Source organism: Sturnira hondurensis, unplaced genomic scaffold (genome assembly GCF_014824575.4).
Source record: "Sturnira hondurensis isolate 20B ecotype Veracruz unplaced genomic scaffold, ASM1482457v3 Scaffold0000167, whole genome shotgun sequence".
NCBI lineage: Eukaryota > Metazoa > Chordata > Mammalia > Chiroptera > Phyllostomidae > Sturnira > Sturnira hondurensis.
In genome coordinates, this window is record NW_028072798.1 from 1,689,789 (window position 1) to 1,705,791 (window position 16,003).

A 16,003-nucleotide genomic window follows, 5' to 3' on the forward strand; every position below is an offset into this window, starting at 1 on the left:
CTCCAAAAAAAGGTCTTGTCATTTTCCCCTGAAATACTACAGCTACCTTCTAGGCAGTCTTCCCCTCAACAATCTGTGTTCCACAGTCGTTTTTCTTAAAATACAAGTCCGTACTTGTCACCTGCCTACAGAACAGCTGTCAAAACCTTCAGAGTGAGTTTAGGATAAAGTCTCAGTGCTTACCAGGCATTCATCACCTGTCTTTTCCTTTGCTTTCTAGTCTATCTCGGATACCTCTTTCCTCCAGCCCCCAAGCAGCACCTTCCAGTGACCCCAACAGAGCACCCCCTCATGCCCACTACTACAGAGTGGGCTGCAGTCTTTCAGGATTCAACCCAGAATCACCTTTTCCTTAAAAGGCTTCCTTAACATTCTTCTCAAACCCAGGGCAGTCTGGGTGGAGCACCCTTCTTGGGTTTCTTCAGCACCCTCTGCCCTGCACACTTACATCATCAATTTGTAATTGTCTAGATCTCTCCATCTCCATCCTCCCGTTAACTACCAACACCCTGGGGGCAGGGACAGGAAATACTGTTTGCATTCCAAATGTCTACCCAGATCCCTGGCTTTGGAAAGTAACATTCAATAAATGTTTGGAAAATGATATTCAATAAATGTTTGTTGAATAAATAAATGAGTACAGACATTATCTTAAAGAAAAAGCCTTCATGACTATTTTAAAGACTGCATTATATTCCACTATATTCAAAAACTTGCTCCGAAAAATGAGTTGACATTGACGTTTCCTTTAAAATTCCATTCTACTGATTAATACTGCGTAACCTATTTTCTGCAGTTTGGACTACAGAGGAGGGACTTTTTGGTGACCACGAGCCATGTTGCCAACTGTCTTCCAGAGGAAGTTCACCAAGTTCCCAGGAGTGTTGGAGAGCTCGCAACTTCTTTAATATGAACTGGAAGGCATAGAGTTCACTTGGTAGTTAAAATGCTCTCTCTTAAATTGCCTTTCTAGATGTCTAATGATGCTGAATATTTTCTTCATTGTTTACAACCAGTTCTACCTTAAGTCTTATCTGTTAATATATAAGCATATCTTTAGGTAGAAAGTTAGAGTTGTTTAAGGAAGAGTTGTTGAGAAGAGGGTATGAGACTGGTACGGGAAGAAAGATTTTGGATACAGTGAAACCAATTAGAAGCCAGCTGTACAGGGAGAAAATGAGGCTTTGACGTGGAGCTCTGTCAATCAGAATGGAAAAGGCAATGGATTTAAAAGACCAGAATAAAAGAAAGGGAAAATCTACACTACTCGAGGATATCCATGTAACTTAAAAAGCATTCTGTATTTCATCGCAAGGCACCTGGGCTATTAGACAGAATGAAATAATTTCCTGGATGACCTAGAGAAAACTTCAGAAGAAATGAAATAATACCAGGTGGACTCACTCCTGGTTACCGGCTGGCCCCCTATTCCCTGTGGAAGGCCACTGAGGCCAGGCACAGGGCTGAGGAGGAGGGGGCCTGCGTGTTCAACACCCACGTGTCAGAAAACGTGCTTCACGTCTGCACACGGGTTACACCGTGTAACTTGTCGTAACTCTGCAGTGTAAATCGGTTACATCCCCATCTCACTGATGGGAAGACTGAACTCAGGGAGGGAGTGTAGTTTCTTTCAAATCGCACTGCCTGAAATGGCAGCGCTTGGGTTCCCCACACGGTCTTTCTAAATGTGCTACATCGCTTCATCGGAAAGAAGTTTCCGCCAAATCCCTGCACAGAACTGTTTCAAAGAAGCTGCAAAGAAAGGGACTGATAATTTTTGGTCTTGGGGAAGGAAAGTCAAGGGGAGAGAGAGGACACACATTTCTCTGTACAGTTATGAAATTCTATGCATAGCTATTTTCTTTCAAACCACTGGACAAGTTTAAGGGCTACCTTAGCTTTCTTTCTTCTTTTTTTTTCAATTTGGTACCTGCAATAATTTGACATCATGGTCCTCTGAGTTTTCTGTCCCTCTAGCCAGTTACATTAAATTGCTCTCTTAGTTATTCTTTGAAAACCCCTTTTCCCAAAGTTACCTGATGTGAAATATATTGTTCTTGAAGTTGCCTTGCAGAATTCCACACAATCTTTCCATGTACCAAGACTTTAGCCTTGTCAATCCACTTCAAAATTAATTCAAGCATGGCATTGTATTCTTCTAAATGTGACGTTGCCTAAAAAAAATCATTAACATTCTGATAACAAATGTAACCTTTACTTCTTTAGCTAGAAATCAGTCTTCTGTCTCTCTTTGGGTACAACAGTCCTGAGAGTTAGTCATTATATAATATCTGAGATATTTAAAGTGTCAACATAAGAAATATCCAAATCTGCCCTGGCTAGTGTAGCTCAGTGGATTGAGCTCGGGCCTGCGAACCACACTATTGCAGTTTGATTCCCAGTCAGGCCACATGCCTGGGTTAAAGGCCAGTTCCCAGCAGGAGACTCATGAGAAGCAACCATACATTGATATTTCTCTCTTTCTCTCCTTCCCTTCCCCTCTAAAGATAAATAAATAAAATCTTTAAAAAAAAAAGAAATATCCAAACCCACAGAAAAATTTTATTAGTTTATTTGAGTCAAACTGACAACATACGCCATGGAGAAAGATCTCAAATGTTGCACAGAATAATAGTTGTGCAGTTTCTTTTAAAAATTAAGGAGGGCACAGAAGGAAGATTGACAAGAGCAAGGCGGTGATTGGATTGCAGGGTAGTCAACACGATTATACGCTCTCTTGAGGGCAGTCACCTTTATTGCAAAGGTGTGTTAACCTAGATGCATGAGAATGACAAACAGGGCTTAAAACCTCCCCTGAAAGGAGTGACAGTCCTGGCTGTGACTGCCCACCAGGACCTACCTGCCCACCAGTTAGGAATTGATGGTCAGCACCTTGTGAGGTTACTTTCCATACAGACCCCCCCCTTTTTTTTAATCTACAAAAGGTATATCCTTGTGGATAAAATCCAAGGTCTCAATATGCTTGATTCATCTTTCATGAAAAAGAAAAAACTTGTCTATTCTCATCTCTTACTTATCTATCTAGCTCTCCTTTCGGCCTCCCGCCTTCTGTACCCCACCCTCGCTGAGTAGGGAGGGAGTGGGTGGGGCTTCTGGCACACCGGTCTCAGTACTGTAATTCATTACTTGCCAAATCCTGATTTAACTTATCTCTGGTTACAGAAAACATACATAATCAGTTCGTAACAGTCGAGTCTATACTCAACAATTATGGTGGATGTGTGACCTGAACCTATTAAGTAAATAATAGGTATTATATATCTGTAAGTCAATATACTTATCTTATTTTACAAAAACTGATTTGTGAAACAAGTTAATAGATGAGAATTCATTTTGCAAAATACTTCCCTAGTTTATAAACGATTTACATCAAGATTACATTTACATGACCACCTTTGTCAATGAATTTATAATAATGGTTTGATATAAAATAAAGGTGGGTTTATGTCTAATTCTTAGGAACACAGGTGTGGTATGAAGTAAGCTACCCTTAAATGACTCTCATCAGTTTCAAGATCAACTTTTTATTTATTTTCAAAAGAGAAAAACAGGACATAGAACTTCTGCCCTAGGGAATTTTGATTACAGGCCAGAAAACTTACCTGGCTGAGCTTGGAGAGCCGGTTCTCGGCTTGTCTACGGGTCTGCTGGTGAAGCTCAGTCAGTTTTCCTATCTTCTTGGCCAGGGGCTTACCCAGCTGGCCATTCTGTTCTGAGAACTTCTGCACCGCGTCATCCAGCTCCATCAACTTGACATTGCAGGCATCCAGTTCCTCTCCTAGTGCCTAGGTGGTCATCAGAGTGAAAGAACATCAGACTACGGAAGGTGAGTTTCTCCCCATTTCCCAAGATCCAAAGGATGATATTTGACTTTATTTTATTCAGTTCATTTACTTTTTCAAAGGATGACATTTTCAATGTTTACATAGAAGCCAAATGCTATACAGAATAATTCTACCATGATCAGGTCATTCCTGTGTCTTCAGTTGGAAAGGCAGGGCAGGATGTTTTGCAACCTTGGTGTTTATTTCCTATGAGGCTGAGAAACCTAACATTTTCCTTCTGCCCCACCCAAAAAGGATGAGTCACCTCACTCATCGGCAGAGTGAGAACAGATTTAGCTACCAAGAACATTCTTTCATTTGGAATATACATTCCTGTCTTCCTAACTCACTATTTGTCCTTGGACACTTTCCCCGTTTATTCACACATCATGTACATTTATTAATAAAGTGCAATTGTGACAATTAGTTATACCATGTAGATGGATCTCTGCTGTCGTGTTAATATGATGTCTTTATTCCCTCTCTTTACTGGCTGGTTATAATGAAGCTTGCTGACCAGACAAGTTCTTTTTTTATATCCCCAAAATGAATTAACTCCAAAAAATGTTGCATTTATTCACTTAGCACCCTGCACATTTTCTGCTTCTCTTTCCTTACCTTTTGGTCCGTTTTCGCTTGAACTAAATTATCTGTCTTTGCTCTCAGTGTAGTCAGAATAGTTGTGAGCCCTTTGGTTATCTTCTGAATTTGCCGGCTGAATTCCTGGCTCATGGCTTTGCTCTGTTCAACTTGCTTTACTTTGTCCTGAATCTACAAAATCAGTGAGAAGAGCAAAAGCAAGGCCATGGTTAACATTGGGGAACACATATGAAAGACCTCTATGTGGGGATGTTGATGAGAGATGTCAGGCGGTCAGGGCTGCTTTGGCCTTCATGAGCTTTGTCAAACCAGCCACACGCCGTGACTGTGCAAACCCTCGTGGGGGTCCATGCAGCCTCAGTCCCCCCGTCTTTATGCAGCCACCGCATGTCGTTCTGCTGCTGTTTTGGCAAAGGAACAAGCAGTGCGTGTACAGCGATTCACTCATCCAGTGTTCACAGGGCACCCAGAGATGGCAGTGTAGACAGCACAGTTTGAATCTCCATTTATTAACACTGTGACCTTGAGCCTGCAGACTCTTCTAAGCCTTTTTCTTCAGAATATGCAAAACTCCTCCAGATAACCAGAACCCACAAATTTGTTTCCAAGCACTGTTTCCTAAGTAGCTGTTAACTCTTTTTCCAACTTTGCAATTACATCCTTGCAGTACGACAAAGAGCATGAAGCGCATCCGGTAGAAGGTGGAAAAGGACAGTTAACATTTATGAGCTTTTAATGGCTTTGGCTTGATTTGATAACAAACATTCATGTTTTTGCTTATAACAAAATGCCAAAGAAAAAGAGTCAAAAAATAAGTTCTCTTCTTATATAAATGAAAGGCTGAAATATATGTAGCAGAGTGCCTACTAGCCTCTAGGCACTCAGAAAATATTTGTTGAATACCTGACACATATCTTTTGTTATTATTTTTGCTCTTTGTCTTTTTTTAAAGATAAAGGAAAGCAGATAAATCATGTTTAATTACTTGATGTTATTGTTGATAAGTAGGGTCACCTGATGTGGTTTTTTCCCCTATGAATAAGACCTTTAATTTAATGTTACTGTTTTATGCTGAGCTTTTTTTTTTTTTTTTTCAAACTCTGTTTCCATGAAGATACGACTGTGAAATTCAAGAGCTCTTGTACAGGAGTACTGAGCTGATAAAAGAATGCGAAGGCGCTCTCTCTTGGTAACAGGTTTACCTGGTCATGGGTAGTTCCCAGGTCCAAGGCCAGCTCAGCTAACAGAAGCGAGAGTTCCGAAGGTAATATTGCTTGCAGACCCAGGTACTTGTTCTTCTGCTCCTCAGCTACTTTCTCGAGGTTCTGCCGGTGATTGGCGGCTTCTGTTAGGAGAATCTGAAGAAAAGATCAAAACAAGAAATTTCTGGGAGTCCAAGGAAATTTCCATGGGTACAAGCAAGATGATATGCTGTCCCTTAATACAGGATTAAGTGTGGAATTAGAGAAACACTTTGAGAAAAGACAAACTTTTCTTTAGCTTCTGGGTAAAAAACATGTCCACTTTATACAGAACAAACAAAACTCCCATGGAATAATACTAAACACCTTTTATGTAACACATTTCTGAAAATTTTAAATTCATCCAATATTTCATTGGTTATAAACAAATGTGTCTGATTAAAATCAAGGCAGTGTTTTTGAAGGGTGGGTACAGGGAATGAGGAGAGTTCTGTACCCGAAGTTCTTCAAGTTGAGCTTCTATTTCTATTGTCGGATTCCCCAAATATTCCTTTGTTTCTTGAACCCACGATTTCACAGAATTGATCTGAGTCTCCACGGCTTCCCGGTCCTTCAGCTCCTGCTTCACCAGCTTCCCATGATTCCTCACTTTCTCCTGCATGCTTCAGAGACAGAGAGTCCAGGGGGAAAGCAGACGGGAACAGGAAATGAAAGGAATGCCCTAATACACAGCACTATGTTATCAAAAAACAGACATTTTGTAAAAGGTGAAATCTCATCTTTTTGCAAGTAAACACACTTCTTCCAAACTGTCAGATAATTTTCGGTAAGACTTATGTTTAGTTCAAGTATAGCAGGAGAATATACATCACATGAAGTGAATGATTTATTCGTGGAAAATTGAGAATTCACACACTCCCATGCCACTACATTGCAATGAATTTTCCTATGTAGAATAACCTGGGCATTATTTGTTTCCTCTCTGGGAATCTCCTTGTATAGTACAGGGTTATCAGCCTTTAGAGGTAGTGTGTAATGTGTTACTGGAATACTTGTGTCTGTTAGAAACCAGTCTTTGGAGTTAAGTTTTAGAAATTTTATAGTTAATAACATTCAATACCCAGAGTATAAGTCATTCTTTGAATTGACTCAAATTTAGTTAAAAAGTTTAAATAAATACATGGAGTTCAGTTATCTTGAACTCATCTATGACTAAAGAGGCAGGTATAGGATATGTATGAATAATATTAGTGATTGCAGCAGTTAAATTACCTACTGACATTCCTTCTTTCCTGGCCCGATGAGTGAACCAGGCTGGGGAGGTATCACTAAGCTTAACTTCCACCATCTACTAAGTTCTGAGTGTTTCATTTACCTGGACTTGGGTATCATCCTTGTTCCAATCTCTCTGTCAACTGATTTAACCAATGAATCACTGAACGTTTTCAAAACTAGACTCCGAGCAGCTCTCAACTGTTTAGCTTTCCAGCTTTGCTTCCCGTGAATTGCTGCATCAACCAACAGTGCCCGGAAAGTGACATGCTTACTTCCAAGGCTTCCTACGTGCTAGTCCCGTTTGCAACACGCTCTTCTCCCCTCCCTGGCTGGGACACTGCACAGGCCTGCTCCGTCCTCAGCTCAAACACCCTTCTGAAGGGAAGCCTCCCCTGACGGCCCTCCCAGGGTCCTTGCCCGTAGTTTGTGTGCCTTCCCTGCCCTTCTCCTGCTTTAACCAAGCGGCTTCTGCAGTTACCCATCTCTGCTGCGTGACTGCAAGCAGCAGGCAGGTACAGACAGAGTCTGTTCAGTTCATCCCTGTGTGTTTAAATATTCCTGGCTATGTGCTTGTCAGATGAGTAAAGAAAAACGAAAGCAGGAATGATAGGAACCGATCCGTCCATTGCAAGGTGGCCTGAGGGAGCACCCGCAGACTCCGAACCACACTGACCCCTTTGGGTCCTGGCCAAGCTCCGTAACAGAGAGTAAAAGGCAGAACATTACTTCAGGCACCGATCTTGCATGGCTGTGAGCTCCTGCACGGTGGGCGGCTCTTCCCCAGGGGACGGAGTGGCCCCGTCCGGGAGCATGCTCAGTGCTTGCTGCCGCAGCATGCCCAAGGCCGCCTGCTGCTGCTCCAGCTCCAGGGTGAACGAGTCATGAAGTTCCAGAAGAGTTAAGAGTTCGGCTTTCGAGGCTTTCTCTGCTGGACTTCCTGGTACTTTACCTTGCAGCTGCTCGATCATTTCAGTGGCTTTTTGAACCTGATGAAAAATGTATATACTATGAAGCTCAAACTAAACTGAAATATTGGGCCAATTCCAATAACTATCACATGTGACATGAATGCATCAAGGCTTGTTAAAGATGACGGTGTAAACTCTAAATTTCAGGAAAGTAAGCTCTGAGCAATCTTCTTAACATGAAAAGAAAGGTCATCTTGATAATTCTGGGCATAAAGCTTTAATCTCAAAATAATATCAGGGCAAGTGGAGACTACATAACATAGAAAAAGGTGTTTTTTTAAAACCAAAAGACAAATGAAAAACTTTTTCCAATGTTTAAGTTAACATGAACGTTTCTCTTTGACTTATAAAGAGAGATGGGGGTTAAAACACTGAATCTTCCTTAAAAGGTGAAAGAAATTAATATAAAACTTGGGAAATGAGTTAAATTCCTGCTCAATTCCATGGCAAAGAAAAAGTATTTGGTAATTTTTCAGGGCCAAGTAAGAAAGTTTCACTAAGAATTTAGCAAATGGAGGAAAGTGGGCTTGTTCTCCTTTCAAAATATAATTTCTTGGTTTTCTTATTAAAATACTTAGACCCTGACTCGCAATTAAATTGCACATTGCATATTGTATATTGGTTTATAATTTGGTTTTCATGTCACTGAAACAGAATTTTAAAAAAGCTTTTTATTTTCACAGCGCCAATTTCAAAAAAGAGAGCCAAACGCTGCTTTTCAAAATACATGATTATCAGGGAGAAAACAGTCATGTGAGCCCATTAACAAAGGCAACTACCTTATTGTTAAAATTCTTCCACTCGTCCACTGAATCTTCCAGTATCTTCTCCTGGTCCTGCGCCACAGCCCGGAGCCGCGCCCAGCGTTGCCAGACCGTGGTCATGGACCTGCCTATGGTTGCTTTGCTTGCGTCATTTCCAGCTGTTTCCAGTTCCGAAGCTTTACCATCCAGGGCCACAATTTTCTCATGGAAGGAGTTAACCACGGCCACTAAAGCCTACCGTGGGGAGGAGAACAGATTTTTTCAAAAGTTCGATGGATTTGGGTCACGCCCAAAATTACCTGCCAAAGGAAATGCTGCAACACATGTTCTTTCTCCCCTGGTAACTCTTAACTTTCACACTGAATTCTTAATTGATTTAGGTTGGGGTTGTTGTAAAGAGGAAAGGTAAATATTTATCTATTAAAAACAAAAGTTTATTGGCTACTCGAGATGAAATTCATTGAAAAAAAACACAGCAAAAACGTAGGTGAACTGAATTTAGTATTTAAGGATGTTATATTCTGCCTTGTATTGCTGTAATGTATGAGGAAGACTCAGCATTCATTTTTAAATCAATTTGAATTAATCTAAGTTATTGCCAGGAAGTATTTACTGAAATTCATAGTGTAATACTTTATCAGGGGCAATTGCTCTGAATGTCTGTTTAAACCTAGCTATGCATTTCCAACTGAAATCCTGAAACAGTGACAGTATTTAATTAAATTAATAATTTAATAAAACATGCTTAATGGTACAATTCATTATTATCCTCTATTTTTCCTTCTGTTGATCTTGCTATAATTTTATTATTAAGTTGAAATAAGAACAGAAATGAAAGAAATTTATACTGATATCTTGACTAGTTCTGAAATTTTTCTCTTTTCTGTTCAACTTTAAAGGACCCAGGTGGAAATGATTCATTGACCTGCTTCTGGAAATACGGTAATCCAGAGGCCTATTACGAAGACAATGAAAGGATGTTAAAATCAACAATGAAACTAACCTTGTTTTCTGACAATTTTTCTTCTGCTTCATGACTGGAAGTGGTCTTTAATAAAGAAAATTCAGACAATTTCTTTTCTGCATCATTCATCAACTCGATAACCTCTTCCCTTGCTTTCTGGTAATCCTGCCACTGAGCTGCACATCTTGAAAAAGTCCAACAAGAATCAATTAAGTAACCTCAAACCACACATTTCTATGCAGAGCTCTGATGTCAATATGTCTAACGGTACTTAAGAGAGAAGAACAAACTTTCAAGCAGATGTACATCATTAGTGTATTCCCGTTTCCCATGCAAAAATTCATTTCAAAACACATTATGTTTAACTAGCATGAGGAGATAAAAGCAACTTGACTACCTCTGCAAGAGATCTAACTGGGCATGCGCATCCTGGATTATCCTCTGGCTCTTCTCTTCCAGAAAAGCCATTTTCTGTGCTAGTTTCTCTTTCCCAGCTGGCTTGATGAGTGGATCCAGGTTGGCTACCAGATTTTTCAGCTCCTCCACATTGTTCTGGAACTGATCCTCTGTACTAAAAAATTCCGTATGGCTTTTGAGACTTTCCTCTGCACTCTCCACGTCGAGGCCATTGCCCGCCAGCTTTAACATTTTGTGGGCATCCTCAAGCCAGTCGCTGGCTGCCTGAAATACTTGATAGTACTTTTGGCATTGACTATACATTTGAGTCAATGTGGCCTGAAACACAGTAAGTACAGACACAATCAACTCTCAGTTGCAATGTGTTGGCAGCAAACAGTTTAATTTTTTCCCATTTTTTCCAGTCCTCACTCATGTGGATGTGTATATACACATGAATGGAAAAGCTGGTGAAATATTTTTGGTGCAATTCATTATTATCCTTTATTTTTCCTTCTGTTGATCTTGTTATAATTTTACTATTAAGTCGAAATAAGGAGGACAGAAATGAAATAAATTTATACTGATAGATTGACTAGTTTTAAAACTTTTCTCTTTCATATATATGTTACAATATATCTGTCTCTCTCTCTATATATGATAATGCTCAGTAATATGTGATAGACTGAATACTTGTCAGGGTGAAATAACGGCTGAGTTGATTAAAAGTGTAATCACGCCCATGGAAATGCAAACCACTGCAGCCACTATGGAAACCAGCACGGAGGCTCCTCCGAACAATGAACACGAGTACTACTAACCCTGCTTCTGAGCACTTACCCAAAGGAACGGAATCATTATCTTAAAGAGATACCTGTACTTGCACATTCTAAACATATACGCTCATGCACTTGTTATCCCCAAATCAAGTCGTGATTGACATTCTAGTCTTGCTCCTGTGGTGTCACAGGGAAGCAAGAGAAGATGAGGCACTCCTCCCTGAGGACGGGGTGAAAAGATGGAGTAACTGAGGAGAGACCCCAGGAAAAAAAAGTGGCTTGGCACCAGGGGCGGGGCTGCATCGCCACCTGCGTCTCTCCGTTTGTAGATTCTCCATCCAGTGCTGATCTCAGAAACACCAGGTTTCACATTGCCCTAAACAGGCATCACTGATTATTCATTGCTGGCTTATTTCATTATGAATGGACACACGATGGCGTTAATGCTGCTGGTGCCATCGTTCTTTACCTCTCCTAATGGTGAGAGATCGCAGAGGTTGCTGTATTATAACTAAAGTGAAGGCAATGTGGAAATCATATGAAACAAATACCACATCCACGAACAATAAAGAAATCCTTTTAAGTCATTGTCGACAATGGTTTTGCATAGTATCATAAAAGAAATACTTAAAGAAGCAGTTCTAACAATTAAAAAAAACCCACAAAAATGAAGACATGCCTTACACATGTTTACCATAAGCCGAGTGAAGACAAAGACAAGACAAGTCCTATTGTACCGACCTGTCTGGCGCCTAAAGCTTCCTGAATGTCTCCCTCCAGCTCTGAGAGTTCAGCCAGAGTGTGTTGTAAGTCAGCTGGAATCAGCTCTTTGGCCTTTGTGAATTTCTCCTTCTCCTTGTGACTCAGGGCATTCATTATCCTCAGGCTGGACTGTACCTCTTCCTGTTGAATTTGGACCTTTCTGATCTCCTCCTGGATGTCCTGGGGGCTCAGGTCCAGGCACACGGGCCCACTCAGTTCTGCCTTCACACCCCTCAGCCAGTCCAAAGAGCGGCTCAGCTCCGTCTGGAAGTCTACACTCTGCACCATGCGGCTCTCACACTCAGTCACCGTCGTGCCAACGGCCGAGGTCAGCAGTTTTAACTCCTCTTGCCAGGACTGGATCCGATGCTTGGCGTTCTCATAAGCTGAGGGATCAAGGTGTGGAACCAGGTCCTCGAGATGCAGGGCCACTTGTTTCAGCAGAGCTCCTGAGTCCTGAAGGCTTCCGGCCAGCGAGTGATACAGTTTGAGCTTCTCATCTGCAGGGAGCGTCTCCTCATTCACTTTGGACTGCTCTGCTTTCGCAGCCTCGAGTTGCTTCTGCAGCTGGTGGCACATCTTCTCGTGCTCCTGATAGGCGCTGCTGGTGTCCTCTAAGAAGCTAACCCTTTGCTCTGCCTGTCGCTTCAGCCGGTGGTACAGAGTGACAAGCTGCAGCATCCTGTCTGGCTGCCAAGGCTGCCCCGTGCTGCGGAAACTTTCTTTCTTCTGGTTCAGTTCGTCCACAGCCCCCCCAAGGCCCGCCACTTCTTCCAGAAGAGCTCCGCACGCATCCCGAAGACACACAGCTTCTTCCACGGCCAGGCCAGCGGGCACTTGGCTCATCTTCAAGAACTGCTCTTCGAGTTCACTCAGAGACTGGGTGGTCAACTCGATCAAGGAGGCATACTCTTTCCGAGCGAGAATTGCTTCTTGGACCTTATAGAACTTGTCTTTAGCCAAGGTGACGATGACATTAAATTGCAGGGGCAGAGCATTCAGCTTCTCACTGAGGTAGGAATGATCGACTTCATTCAGCGACGACAACATGGCCTGCCCAGTTCTCTGTAATGTAAGCAGGAGATTTTCATATTCTGGAGACTGCTCAAGAATGTGCTGGTACTTGGCCAGTTGTGTGTGAAGCTCTGTATTCTCATTCATTAGGTTGATTTCAGGAAATGTAACAATATCTGCTTGCTTTAGCCAGTGGCAAGCTTTATCAAAATCTTCCTTAAAATGCTTCCTAGAAACTAAACTCTTCTCTAGTTCTTGGAGCCTGTGGCTGCACTTCTGCAAAACAGTGTCGTAGACACTCTGCAATTCCTGAAGCTTAGCCAGCACTTCACCCTTCTCCTGCTCTGTGGCTCCTTTCATTAATTCACGACCCTGGGCCCAAAGGCCGGTGACTTCGTTTTGGTAAGTCCTGAGGCTGGCTTGAGCGCTCTTACATGTTTTAACTTGTTTGCTTACATCTTCCGGCAACAGGCAGATGTGCTCACGGAACATTATCTTTCGCTCATGCTGCTGAATTTGGCTGGTTGCCTGGAACACCGCCATGAGAAACTGGGTTTTCTCAGACAAGGTCTTGTTCAAGTACTTTCGTCTCTGGCCCACTAAGTCGCGGAGACAGTTCACATGCCTTTGGGCGTCGGAGAGCGCCTTCTGGATTACCTGCCGCTCATTTAGGCCGAGATCAGCCATCACCCTGTCAGCGTCCTTTATGAGGGATTTCAGGAGCACCTGTTTGGCCTCCAGTTCGCTGCAGATGGCGAGGTGATCCATGAGAAGGTTTGGAGCCATATCGGGTGGGGGGCTCTGCTTGAGGGCCTCGGCAATGTTGGGCTGCTGCTCCTCAGCCCACTCCATCAGCTCCCGAAACTTGGCCTGAACCACATTCAGTTCCTCCAAGTTGGTGACTGACACTTGGATTTTCCTTTTAACAAGGTCCTCCAGCTGAAACCAACGTTGCTCAAGGTGACTTGTCTGTTCTTTCACTAATTCTCTGTCATCTAAATTCAGATGCTCTATCATTTTCTGCTTTTTCTCTTTCAGGTCTTCAATAGCCTGCTTTCTCTCCTGCAATGCCAGGGCTAGCTTTTTCAGAGCTTCCAGGTGGACTGCTGTGCTCTCCGAGTCAGATCTGTCAAGAGACGAAAGGGATCGGGGCAAATTAGCCAACTCAATGTCTGTATTTGTCCACAGCATGTGATATTACATGTCACTACTTTCTTTAAGAGAAGGCTCTTAGCTTAGAGTTTATTGACCCTGTCATTATTTGCTGTCATTATTATAGACTACAGGATGCGTATGTTTGTATATCAGAAGTTGAGCTAAAACGAATTGCTTCGATATGGCTCCTACAGCCCCCCCAGCACATCTGACACATACTTGTAGCTTCTTCCTCCAGCCCGTGTAAACTGAGCAAGAGCTGCACGTTAACAGATGCCTGGATGATTTGAGTAACACTAAACATTGAGGAGCACTGATCTATGCATTCTTGAAAGTGGCAGTTAAAGAAGTTAGTAAGTGACCCATGACGTAAGTGCTTTCTTCTGAGGAGACGCTCCGGTAAATGACCTAGTGCTAGACAGTACGGTTTGCAAGATATCATGTAGGGCTCTGCCTGCCACCCATTTGGGTACCTGGATATTTTTGGCTTATGGTTAGAAATCTTTCAAAATAGGTGTGAAACACAAAGAATCCTTATTCTTTGGACTATAAACAGATGAGAACGTGGAATTTTTCTTTCTCACTTACAAAACAACCAGTTCAAGGTATGAGAACAGGGTTGCTGGGGCAGTATGACGAGTTCTGCTCTGGACATGCTAAGCCGGAAGTGCCTGAGGGCCGACCAGACGGAAGTGTCTATTGCATGCCTGAAATATGGGTTTTTGCTGATACTGACTGGATTTACCCCAAAGCCAGCAAAACGTTCAGCATTAAGAAACAGGTTTATAAACAGACTAGAAAATAGTGTACCTTCTCCAAAAAGACAGCCTGATTTACCTCTGTCTAGCATTATGCATTCAGTTTTAATTACTGCAAATTAATAAATTTGAGCAGAGTACTTGCAGATTTTAATACTTGTAGTGCCTGGAAGCATAGACCAACTCCCACATGAAGACCCATGCACTGGGTCTTCATGTGGGAAGGGGAAAGGGAATTATTATTTTTCAAAGACAAAGCCATGAGAAGGTCAACCATTATAAAATCACGAATGACACATACTAACTGAATTTTGTTTGCTTGTTCATTTCTACACCACCACAAACAAATATAAGACAAGGCCTGACTGAATGACATAGAATCATTCTTTAGAGTTGATAAGAAGCCTATGGAACATAAAGATTTATTTTATCAATTCATAGATGATAGTGCCATACTTGGTAAACAGCATTTGAAACATGCTTGCAATATTCTTGAAGGCCACAGAGAAAAATGGTGCTGTTTTCAAACACTTCTCCTTCTCCCGCTGGTCAAATGCACACGGAGCAAGGAGTAGCATGGCTCATATGACAACATGAGTTTCTTCATCTGTTTTAGCAATATTAATAATGATAAAAATAGATGCTTCATTGTATAGAAATGAAGACACTCCTGGCGTCGTGTCTTGGTGACTCACTGCGGAATAGCGGTTACCTGGCTAAGTTGTCCCATTCCGTAGTAAATTTTTCCAAGAACGCTTCCACGGCATTCATGTGGTCATGGTACTCTCTTGTCCTCTGAAGGTCCTCTTCCCTTTGCAGACACAGGTGGGTGGACTGGCGGCACAGATCCAGCCACTGGTCATTCAAGTGGCTGATTTCCTTGTGCTCAGGAGACTCCTGCTTCTCGGTTAACGCGTCCACCTTTTCTGTGATGGCGGCCACTGCTGCCTGTTTGCACTGCAGTTGCTTAACAAAATCCTAAAGGACAATGACAAGTAACTCACATGTAATAAACTCCCAATAAATAAAGAGCGCAGCATAGATGTAATATGTCTAACACTCAAAATAACTGAAGAGTGTATAATGAGTGGGTCATCAGGAACAAAGAGAAACTAAAAAGGACCATACCTCTGCATGTATACAAATTTCCAAGTGTGTAAGGATCAAATGGTCATGGTGATACTTGATTTTATTGTGTAATTTTGAACAGTATTAAAAAAACTGAGAAATGTGAAACAATATTGTATTCACTAAGGGAAAAGTTAGTACTTTAGTATGTTAAAGTGCGGCCTTAGTTTCCTAAAAGCTTCTGAAGTTCAAAAGCTTTTGAGAAAAGATATATGCCATCTCTTTTTATATCACCTTGTTTTTTTCTAAATATGCAAACAAGATTTTAGTAGAGAGACCATAAATGACTCACTCTCACAGAGAAAAACATAAACCTTAAAGTTTGTTAAAAAACCGGTATAGCTTCCAAGCTGGTTCAAATCATCTACTAAATTATATGTGACTATAGAGTAG

General features: G+C 41.8%; 1 protein-coding gene across 8 annotated transcripts in view; it reads right to left on the reverse strand.

Moving 5' to 3' along the window:
- Positions 1-16,003, reverse strand: part of SYNE1 (spectrin repeat containing nuclear envelope protein 1) — a 407,591-nt gene that overhangs the window by 162,767 nt on the left and 228,821 nt on the right. For all 8 annotated transcript variants that reach the window (XM_037051212.1, XM_037051453.1, XM_037051603.1 and 5 more), the window contains 11 exons: positions 15,195-15,460; positions 11,535-13,695; positions 10,016-10,353; positions 9,658-9,802; positions 8,670-8,888; positions 7,649-7,908; positions 6,144-6,309; positions 5,648-5,803; positions 4,464-4,616; positions 3,624-3,806; positions 2,037-2,174 (listed from right to left, as the gene is read on the reverse strand). In XM_037051212.1, coding sequence (XP_036907107.1) covers positions 2,037-2,174; positions 3,624-3,806; positions 4,464-4,616; positions 5,648-5,803; positions 6,144-6,309; positions 7,649-7,908; positions 8,670-8,888; positions 9,658-9,802; positions 10,016-10,353; positions 11,535-13,695; positions 15,195-15,460 — 4,185 coding nt within the window. The remainder of the gene's footprint in view (positions 1-2,036; positions 2,175-3,623; positions 3,807-4,463; positions 4,617-5,647; positions 5,804-6,143; positions 6,310-7,648; positions 7,909-8,669; positions 8,889-9,657; positions 9,803-10,015; positions 10,354-11,534; positions 13,696-15,194; positions 15,461-16,003) is intronic.